This window comes from Chenopodium album, chromosome 6, assembly GCF_948465745.1.
Source record: "Chenopodium album chromosome 6, dcCheAlbu1.1, whole genome shotgun sequence".
NCBI lineage: Eukaryota > Viridiplantae > Streptophyta > Magnoliopsida > Caryophyllales > Amaranthaceae > Chenopodium > Chenopodium album.
In genome coordinates this window covers 22,658,323-22,669,163 of record NC_137839.1, presented here as the reverse complement: position 1 = coordinate 22,669,163, position 10,841 = coordinate 22,658,323, and the positions used below count along the sequence as shown (strand labels likewise).

The following is a 10,841-nucleotide window of genomic DNA, read 5'->3' as shown; positions in this document are numbered from 1 at the left end:
TCAGATCGAATTATAGTAAAAATCAGTGTATTATTAAAATCAGTTATTTTAAATTAAGGTACTGTTATTAATTTATCAAATATTGTTATTGAGTCATTAAGTACTGTTATTTACCTAAAAAAAAAAAATGACGTCACTTGGTATCGGGCGAGGTAGCCTATACCGGGTAGCGGTCCATCATTCCTCGTGATTTTAGGGGTTTTCAAAGGGGAATGAATGTTAGGGGTTTTCAAAGGGGAGGGGCGGCCAAAATTTGAATTATAGGGGTTTTTTAGAGGTGGGGAGTGTGGTCAACATCGGGGGAGGACGGTCAATGACCTGATTTAGGTAGTGGTTGACTTTTTACAATTTTTTTTTTAGTTTAAGTGTTGTTTACAATTTTTTTTTATTGTGGGTGATTATTCACAAAATATGTGTTTTTAATGAGTGGTTTTTGACATAATTTTTTTTTTAAAAAAAAAAAATAAAAAAAATTAATGAAAGCTTCATTTCACCGGTTTTGACTTTCACAAAAAGATTTAAAAAAAAAAAAGTGTGTTGGTATTTGCTAAAACCCCTACGTTAACCCCTCGCTCTCACACTTCCCGGCACTACGAAACCTCATTATCACCTTCAACCACCATCAATGGCGGCCGCAGCCCTAGAACACTTCCTCACTCACACTCGCCGAATCCCTCGTTCCCAACTCTCCTCCCTCTTCCTCCACCACCGCCGCTATTTCTGCTCCGACAACTCTCCACAACCTCCGCCAATCCAACCAGTCTCCTACGCACCAAAACCTAAACCCGCCGATAAAACTCCGCCGGAAAATACGCCGGCAAATTTGTCGGAAGATGCATTTTCAGCGAGAGATTTGACGCGAGAAGATTTTCGGTATTTGAAGGATTCGCCGATGACAATAACACCGGTTTCGTATTCGAAGAGAGTTGCGCCGCTTCCGGAGGATCGTGTTGCAGTGGAGGAGGAGACAGTGGAGCTGCAGACGGAGTCGAAAACGATTGAAGCGAATAATCGAGCTGTTCGGAGAGTTTTTAGGGTTGTTGAAGAAGAGAAAGAGGTTCCTTTTCCTACTTTGATTAAGGTGGAGAAGAAGGATGGTGAGAGAAAGGTTTTTGATCTTCAGGAAGCTATTCGCCAAGTCAAGGTTTGCTACATTTCATCTTTACATTCATTATTTTTGTGAATTTATGAAAAAAAATTATTAGTCACTTGATTTTTTTTTAGTAAGGTTAGAGTTCTGCTTTTTTTTGATCTTGGGATGTGATAATTGGAATTTCAATTGAAATCTTTCGGCATTGTTTATGAATGTTAATTGTATGAATATTAATTAAATGTATGAAAAGATATATTAAGGACTGAACTAATTGGATGTTGAAATATGATTTAGTTTTGTTGATTAATTTGGTGGAATGATGGTCATATAACCTAATTGACTGGAAGTTGATAGCCTCTTTAGTTGCCGCCTCCCTATTGCTCATTCGCTGTTGCTTTCCGTGGTTGCTGAGTTAGTGTAGCCTGTAAACATGATTTCTTGCCAGTGGAGGCTATCTGCTCAAGCCACTCCAGTAATTTGTTCTGCTAAATATAATTTAATTTCAAGTTGGTGGAATAGTAAGCTGTACTGAAATTTGATTTACTGAAGTATATTAGCCGAATAGAATACACCCATTGTGAAGTATGTTTGTCAAGGTTCCTGTGAGCTTCTTAGAAGCACATTGGCCTTCATTGTTTGGTAGGTGGTCTAACTATCATGTAGGTTTTGATGCAAATGCCATGGTGATCGTGTTTGCTAAAGCCTGACATATGATCATATGACTAGGTGGTTACTCATTGCTAAAATTAGCAGATGCCTCCTAGTTAAATATTATTGAGTTTGAGTATAGTTTATTTCGCAATATCCTGTTGAGTGGTTGAATAAAAATTTTCTTGGATAACCTTTGATTGTTGTCAATAGCTATATATTGTAACTACTACTATGCTAGCCTTTTCCCTGGGGACTTGGTGCTTTTAATGGTTGATGTTGCTATTATTCTTCACCTAGTTTTCGTTGATCTGTGATATTTCCTGCTTCGTTGTTTCTTTTAATAAAAATTAGCGATCAGTATCTGTAGTAACTTTCATAATTTGTTTCAGGCTAATGCTAAGAGAAACTTTGATGAAACTCTGGAAGCACATGTAAATTTGGGCATTGATCGACGCCGAAGTGATTTGGTATTGTGAGATTTCTTTGTGTTCTAGATAGGAATCCATAGGATAGAATTTTTTTTTTGATCAATACGGCACAGTTTTTTGTATTTAGATTCCAGACATTTTTCTTTTTCGTCAAAATGTTTTATGTATAGTTTCCCTGGAAATGTTATGCTGGTGCTTATTTTTGGGTGCGTGCTATGCTATTGTGGTTGGTGCTAATGCTGTATCACACTGAAATGTAGGGTGTTAGTGGAGCTGTCGTGCTGCCTCATGGTACTGGCAAGGTACTCTTATAATGAAAAGCACGAGACCTTTTTATTTTTATTTCCATTTTTTAAAAACTCTCGTTGGAATTTGGTCCTAAGATTTCCTTTTTCTTTTAGATTGTCAAAGTTGCTGTTTTTGCTGATGGAGCTGCAGCTGAGGAAGCAAGAGCTGCAGGAGCTGATATTGTTGGAGCAGATGAGCTTATTGAAGAAATAAGAACTAGTAATTATTTTAATTTCTAACATTATTAATAAATCCACTGTTTTAAGAAAGCTAATTTTACTTTTGCGTGCCATTTGTAGTTATTCTGTGTAGTGATGAGACCTGCAACGGGGTTTAATGATCTCAAATAACTTTCTTTTGATGGAGATCTATCTTGATAATTATTGCAAATACTAGTAAGAGACAATCATCAGATAATTCATTTAGAATAATTAATAAGTAATGATTTAAAAAATAATCTTCTATAAAGATAATCTGAGATATTAATCAATAGATGGGAAAAGAACTGCCACAGATGGAGAGATGAATATTATTAGCATGAAAACTATGGCCAAATAATTAGTTACTGCAGAAGATGTTGATTATTGGGGTTGAGGCTAGGGTTTTGGGGTGGAGGAGTAAAAGAGAGAGGAAGACTACTTTTATCTTAGCTTTAAAAGTAGTGCACATTGGTTCATGGTGCTAGCATCATCACCTCATGTAACTCAAGATTCAGAGTGAATAAAGAGGCACACCCATGGTTTTAATTCTAGGATGATATTAAGATTGCGATTATGGTTGGAAAACCATTTTTGTGGGCAGTGGGGATGGTTGTGGTTTTTGTGGCCTAGTATCTCAAGTTGTGGTAAGCTAAACAAACCTTCATGATGCTGTAATGCGGATTTCATACCCCTGGCAGACCCTATGTGCTTTAGCAATGTGAGGCACAGTGCTCTCTTACTCTGTTTGATTCTTCTTACTAGTCAGTACCCCTTATATTGTATAGCACTCTTTCTCTGTGATATCAAATTCTGGTATAAGAATGTCTATGTGTAACGATTTGGAAAAGTCCATTTAGTTAATGAGGCTCTGAAGTATATTGTCTAGATTGTACTTGAAAGTAATCTTGTTACAGTTTATCCTATATTCTTATATCGATATTAGAAATATGTGTTATAAAAAATATGTCTATAAAGTTTCTTGTATTTGAAATTTCCCATTTCTGTTTCTTGTTTACTGAAAAGGATTCTGCTTGAGCTATGTTCCACCAACACTCCATCTTTGATTCTGTGCAGGTGGCAAGATCAATTTTGACAAATGTATAGCCACTCATTCAATGATGCAGCGTGTGACGGTAAGATGATAGTTTGCCACTTTGCTTTTGTCTAGAGCGAATCATAAGACTACCATTTATCTTCGTAATAATTGTTTTTATTTTTGTTTCTTCAGAAAATAGGTAGAATTCTTCGTGGCCTAACACCAAATGCCAAGGTAAATCTCATTCACCAATTTCAAAATTGTTTGTAGCTGATGATTGAATCTCATGTACTAAGAGTCAATTCTTCAGAAAGGTACTGTGACCAACAATGTTGCTGCGGCAGTGCAAGAAGCGAAGCAGGGGTTGCTTGATTTCAGAATGAAGGATGCTATTGTTCATGTGGGGTTGGGGAAGGTATGATGTCAAACCTTTGCTCCCTCAATATTCTTATATTTTTATACTGCAACTACATTCTTACTGTAGAGCCTGTCATGTGCAGGTGAGTTTTCCCGAGGAAGCTTTGCAAGCGAATGTTGGTGCATTTGTGAATGCTCTTTTGCTTGCAAAGCCTGCAGGGTTAAAGAAGAGTAAGTTACCAGATTTTCTTATTTGCATTGTATAGCTTATCTTGTGTGCTCATACTTACTTTTCCTCTCTTCTTTCTTTAATACTGTTCTTTTTCCGTATTTTCTTGAACGTGCATTACTGCTCACCTCTACCCTCTCCTTTCTTTGATGTTGTTCTTCCTTCTTCTAGGATTTGGTCTAGGGCTGAGGGATGGATATTGTCCTTGCCTCCTAGGTTCTTTTTAAATATTGCCAAGGTCGTCTCTGAAAATTTTCTGCTCCCTCGATAATAGTGGACGAGGTGGCTCTATAGTTTTCTGTAGAAACAAATTTTTTCTCTGTTCTGTAACAATTTTCATCTTTACAATTTGTTACAAACATTAGATAATATATTTAGATTTATTTAATCATAACACGGGTGTATTAAAGTAAGTTTGTGATACAAGCTGCACAGCATCTTGACTCTATATTGCCTTGAGGCTTTTGAGATACAATAGATGAGATGTTTACAGCGTCTTGACTCTATGTTGCCTTGAGGCTTTTGAGACACAATAAGTGAGATGTGTATATCTGTATACTGTAAGTCTGTAAGCTTTTCATAAATAATCATGAATTCTGGTATTTTTTCTTTATATTATGACAAAGCTTCATATCTCCATGGCATAGGAGCTGTTTGGCTTTAGGTTGTAATGGACTTATATCAGGCGAAATGAACATACCTTCACTAATTATGTATTCTAATTGCTATCTCAAGCTTATTAGTCGCAAAGCCTGGTTTTTTGAGTGGGGACAAAGAAGATGGACACCTTTTTAACAATAGGAAAGGATGAGTTCCTTAAGACTGTCTCCTGTAGAGCACCTTACATTAAAAAGAACCCCGTGCAACCACCAAAGAGGCCAATCATATAAATGCATTTCATTAGTAGAAACTAGCAATATGCCAATATGTACCTTTGCTCAATTTGGCCAATTGATCTGCCATCTGAATGCCTACTAATCTACGATCTCTAGTTTCTATATTCTGTATGGTTGGTTTGTCATTTGATGGATATGGGTCAATGTCACACGTGATGAGGGTTTTTGCATGACTACTAAATTCTTTGAATTATAATGATTGTTTTACTTAGAATGCCTATGATCTCTAGTTGTTTCTATATTCTGTATGGTTGGTTTGTCATTTGATGGATATGTGTCAATGTCATACGTGTTGAGGGTTTTTGCATGCCTACTAAAGTCTTTTAATTATAATGATTGGTTTACTCAGAATGGGAGATTAGCCCATAGGTTTGCATGTCATAATTGACGCTTTTATGCTCTTGTATTTTGCAGCTTCAAAATATGCTGGCTATGTGAACTCTTTCCATCTATGTAGCACGGTGAGTTTAAAGTGATATGTACTGTAACATTTCCTACAGAGATTGTTCCTTGGTATATGATTGTGGACTAATCTGTGCTTCGATGCTTAACTGCCTGTTCTGGCCCTCCACTTATAAAGGGGTTGGGGGTAAATATTTTAGACTTCAGATTTGTCATACAAATTGTTATATCTCCTTACATTCTTTCACTAAAAGTCTACAATTTGTTCTTGCTCATTTCCATTTTATGGTATTGTGATAAACTGGAAATTGATTACAGAATTGAAGGGAAGAACAAGTTGAGTTTTGATTGATTTGAAAAGTACAGAAATACTAAATGATATTCAAGCTTTCAAGTGGCTTGATTCTCTCCCAACTAAGCACTTGAGCAAGATGGAAACACTCGTTAATAAAATGTCATACATTTCTCTCTTTAATCACCTCTATTGTTAACCTAATGGTTCCCTTCTCTCTCTCTATCTCTGAACTATTTTTTTCCACTTCTCTCATGCACATTTGAACTACCAAGTCATTTTCTAATGACATTCTCCCTCATACCCAATTTAAAACAGGTTTTTGATATAAAAGTGAATTACGAGGATTAGGAGGATCATGTTTCTGGCAATGTTCTAATCTTTTCTTGCCAACGTGCTTTACAATATTTGACTTTTGTGGCCTTGTGGGTCGATGCTTGTTAACCAATGATGATCCTTGACACGTATTAAACATATTTAATAATATATTTCTTTTGTTAGATTAGGAAAATTTTGTATATATACATTATGAAAATAAAAAATTGCATATATGAACCCTTTTTTTTTTTAAACTATAGAACTCCCACCATTAAGCTATAAAAGTGGGGGTGCTAACTAAGAAAATTTCATATAAATTAGTTTATTACAGATTATGAGACTATTTTAGTTGACAAGCCAATAACCCTTATCCTTAAATAGCCTTTAATTTGTTTGCGTCTAAGGAAAATTTTTGAGTTGTCTTAGATTGCTGAATGACTTTACCTTTACCCTTAAGGTGGTGGGTTTTACATGGTGCAAGTTTGAGCAGTGTATGGTTAGTGATGGGGCTCTTATTTAGTTTTCTTGTTTTAGTTGGAAATAGTTGGCCATAATTCCCACAAGTTTTTTTTTTAGTTGCAGTTTCACACATTTCCTAGGGGATGAATGAACTCATTTCCTAATGCTTGTAGCAGTCTTTATTCTGGTTGTTGGACATGTGGACTAATTATAGCAACTTTAGGTTTAGCTTATATGCCTATGTCACCTACAATTAAGGATGATGCGTTTTTGAGTTATTACTTATTCATTGTGAATCAAATCTACCTTTTTCGTTGCACATTGAGGTGCGTGCAACGTTGGTGCTCATTACATCGTGTGATCATTGTCCAAGGATTGCCTAGGCATATTTTTTGTGTTTAAACATTAAATCATGTGATCTTTATTCTAGGATTATTCCCATGCAAAGCTTTTTGTATTTTGTCATTTGTGCAACTCATAGCTAGGGTATTACAGTAGGGTAGAATGACTTTTTATATATAAGAGAGTAAGACAATTTATAGCTTTAAGCCTTTTAACCTTTTTGTTAGAAACCCAAATATTTGTGAAATATCTATTCAAAAAAAAAAAAAAAAAAAAATACAGAACATTAATATCATAAACAGTGATAAAAACACATTTTGAAATTGTGGTCGAAGGATATTATTTTGATAATAATCAAATCTTTAAGCTCAAAGCTTCAAAAATCAGAACACCAAGATGTCTAGCTCAAGAAAGAAAAATAGATGGGAGATATATCAGCTCTCAAAACCAATATCCTTACTTGGTTCCACTGTTTGTGGCCATTTGTGATATTTCTGCCATGCCTTATGGCATCATTATTTTCAATGGAATCTATTTTCTATTGGATAAGAAGTGTAAGAAACTAAAAACTGCACTTAGCTCTATGAACTGGTTTGGTTTATTGATGGCACTTGTGCCAAGCTGAAGGATCTGTAAACCTAGACAAATAGTCAAAATGGTTGAGCTGGTGAGGATGTGAGGTGACTTCATGGTTTGATCACCGTTGTTTGTTTCCATGAAACCAATTACTCCCTCCGCCCCTAAATTCAGTTCCTGTATGCCAAATTTCACGGGAATTAAGAAAAGGGATAAGCAAGTACATAAAGTGCCACAAAAAGAGAAAAGTACTAAAAATTGAGTGGACCACCAATAGTAAGTGCATGTAAAAAAATTAAGTACATGCATATGAGTGGGGGCACAAAGTTTTAGAGACAAATGAGGGCTATTTGGGTTACTTCAGGTAATAAAGACAAAGTAAAGTGAGGTTATTTTGGTCTTTTTGTGGTATCTATAAATGGTAAAAAAAGAAATGGGAACATCATTTAGGGACGCCTAAAAAGGAATACGGGAACTATTTTTAGGGACAAATAGAGTATTGATTTTAGTGATTGTAGAATTTCCTAAGGGGGTGTTTCGTTAAAAGAGTAGTATGAATTTGGAATCAGGAATGAAACCAGGTTGGTATGGACGTATGGTGTTGGAACTTGTTTCTTACTCCGTATATATCTGGTTATTGTTTGGGGATGATTGTTTTTTTTTTTTTTTTTTTTTTTTTTTTTTTTTTTTTTTTTTTTTCCCTTTTATTTGATACCTGAAGGTATAGTATCAGTCATTCCCTCCTCTCCCTTGGGTTTCTAAACCCCATACCCTGCGGCTTTGAGGTATGAGATAAAAAAAGAAATTTTCTAAAAAAAAAATTAGGTGTGGGTTTATCCATTCTAAACCCATACCTCATACCTAAAATCTACTAATTAAGTGCCCAAACAACTTTTGGGATGAGATTGTAGAGAGTTGTGGGCAAATAAATGTGGCACACTTTATTAACTCAAGAAAGACCCACATGAGTTGCAACTTGCAGCAGAACAACTTGGTTGTGGGAGAATAGTCAGATTACTATTACAAATCGAAGTCTCTCTAGGTTGAAACCATAAAGAATTGTAAGGGGGTGATTTTAGGTTCACTATGAAACTTGCTAACAGAATGTGCTCAGGCAATCCTAGGACAGTGATTACATGATGTGCACCAATGCCTTATTCTTCACAAATTTTAAACTTCAATTTGATTAATTGATGCTAGTAGGTTGTTGCTCGTTTATTCATTACTATGGGTTTAGGAGGATTCGCATGGTGAATGCATCAATCCGCTACCCAATTTAGCTGCACAAAGTAGGCTATATTAGTGGAAATAAAACTTCTGCCTTATGAAATAAAACTTTTGCCTTATGAGATAGTACACCAGCCTTCAAAATGAAAAAAGAAAGCTACATGTTTGTTTTCTTTTGTTATTGTGAAGTGATGGGATATTATGCACTACTTGCGCTTATGCAATTGTATATTCCATTTAATATATTGGTGCTGCTAAGTTGCTTGTACTTGTATTTTTTTTCTTATACCATGATGGTTTGTGTCTCCCATGCACAGATGGGTCCAGGGTTTCCTATATCAATACAGTCGTTATCCAAAGCTGCCGATCAGTATGTCAAATTGCGTCCACAGTGATAATGTACTAATCTTTAGAAGCCACAAACTGTTGCACTATTTGGTATGATGACTATTTTTCTGTAGAGGTATCAGATGTAGGAGAAGCTGGTCTATACAAGATGGACGTGTATCTTAGTGCTGATGGTAAGAGATAAGACTTGATGTCAAGTGAAATTGATATTCGTATCATATGTCATAGAGTAGTGATAGCCTGACTGGGATGCCCCTTTTGGTTTTTGGTTACAAATTTCATTACCGAGTTTTTATCCGGTTAAAGAGCAAAGAGCTCAATGTTGACTTGCAGTTATAAACAGGAATGTAATAATTTCATTTTGTAGTGTCAACTCAAAATATATATTTTTTTTTTCACAGAAAGACTCGATAGAGTGGAGCTATCCAATGTCAAGCCCATATGCTTCAGTGGACATTGAATTTGGTGGTCTGTTAAATTTATCCAAGTCCGTTACTTCCAATAATATCACCATGATGTTTTGTATTATGTCTGAAATATTTCACCTTTTCTGAAGGATAGTTAGAGACTAATAATGAAATTCTTATAATTAATTGTTTTTAGTATGATTAATTAGAAACAATTTTGGTGTCTATCTGTTTTTTGGTGCACATGATCAAAGGTCTTATCAAGTCACGTCGTCTCCAACTATATTTGTACTAACTCCCGTATCAAGTAGTATATGCAAAATCGTGCTAACTGCCGTGTCAAGTAGTATATAGTTATCGTTGGTTCCATTCTTTACAACTCATTTGTAAAGTAGCTTCTCCTATTCAGCCATGTTTGTGACAAGGGCTACTGTAAATGATGAATATGAAGTGATTGATACAAACAATATGCAAACGATGTAGATTGGGTGGTGGATGGAGAAAATGAGGAAAGGTGAAAGTCACTCTTGGCGTGGAGGCAAAGGTCTTGGGTCATAACGTTTACTTCCTATGTTCTTAACACAGAATTTAGGCAAGATGGACTGAGAAAAATTGTTAATTTTCTTCCAATTTCTTGAACAAGAAGTATAAAGAGTTTTTAGTTTTTTACCAGTCATAATAAGGGCATTTTTGACAAACACTCAGAAATTTTGAGCAAAATTGTCTAGCATATTGATAGATATTCATTGAATTTGTGCAAAAAAATTTCAATTACAAGTGATGCTAACCACTTCAATATTCCATTGTATTATACGAATTACCTCTTTTTGGCCAAGAAATCACAATTTGTCAGTTAAAGAGAGAGATAAAACAATAAAGTCAAAATGGAGCACTAATTAAAAAAAAGAGTTTTTCTATATAGTAACCCTGTTTTTTTTTTTTTTTTTTTATCACTTTTCTTGCCGTTAAAAAATTCCGTTAGTGGGGCCCACTCTCCATTATTAGTATTTTTTTTATTGATTTGCGCATTGAAAAAATTCCATCAAAGGTTTTGGGGGCTATTTTGGCCCATAGGAGTCCAAATTGAGTTTAGATTTGGCAAAAAAATAACGTAAATGCCTCGTTTGCTTATTAAGAAATGTCTTGATTTACGTGTTCACATTTTAACACACAAAATGAGGCATTTACGTTATTTTTTTGCCAAGTCTAAGCTCAATTTGGATCCCTAAGGACCAAAATAGCCCTCGAAATCTTTGACGGAATATTTTTCAACGCGCAAATCGATAAAAAAA

General features: G+C 35.2%; 1 protein-coding gene across 2 annotated transcripts; it reads left to right on the top strand.

Moving 5' to 3' along the window:
- The first annotated feature begins 582 nt into the window (after positions 1 to 582).
- Positions 583 to 9,774, top strand: LOC145634746 (uncharacterized). Of its 2 annotated transcripts, XR_014113525.1 has the most exons (11): positions 583 to 1,144; positions 2,134 to 2,211; positions 2,433 to 2,474; positions 2,574 to 2,679; positions 3,735 to 3,793; positions 3,889 to 3,930; positions 4,007 to 4,111; positions 4,197 to 4,284; positions 5,593 to 5,639; positions 9,112 to 9,315; positions 9,544 to 9,774. XR_014113525.1 is itself a non-coding variant. In XM_081686134.1 (10 exons), exons 1-10 carry the CDS (start codon positions 626 to 628, stop codon positions 9,187 to 9,189), a joined length of 1,164 nt encoding a protein of 387 aa, XP_081542260.1. In that variant the 5' UTR covers positions 583 to 625; the 3' UTR covers positions 9,190 to 9,466. The 2 variants fall into 2 exon arrangements, 1 of the variants encoding a protein (XP_081542260.1); XM_081686134.1 differs by lacking the exon at positions 9,544 to 9,774 and having other exon boundaries at positions 9,112 to 9,466.
- Positions 9,775 to 10,841: the final 1,067 nt, after the last annotated feature.

Excerpts from the sequence above, each read along its gene's own strand:
- LOC145634746 (XM_081686134.1), top strand. The coding sequence starts at position 626 with ATGGCGGCCGCAGCCCTAGAACACTTCCTCACTCACACTCGCCGAATC. Across the intron at positions 2,212-2,432 it reads ATCGACGCCGAAGTGATTTG|GGTGTTAGTGGAGCTGTCGT; the intron begins GTATTGTGAGAT and ends ACTGAAATGTAG. Across the intron at positions 3,794-3,888 it reads CAATGATGCAGCGTGTGACG|AAAATAGGTAGAATTCTTCG; the intron begins GTAAGATGATAG and ends TTGTTTCTTCAG.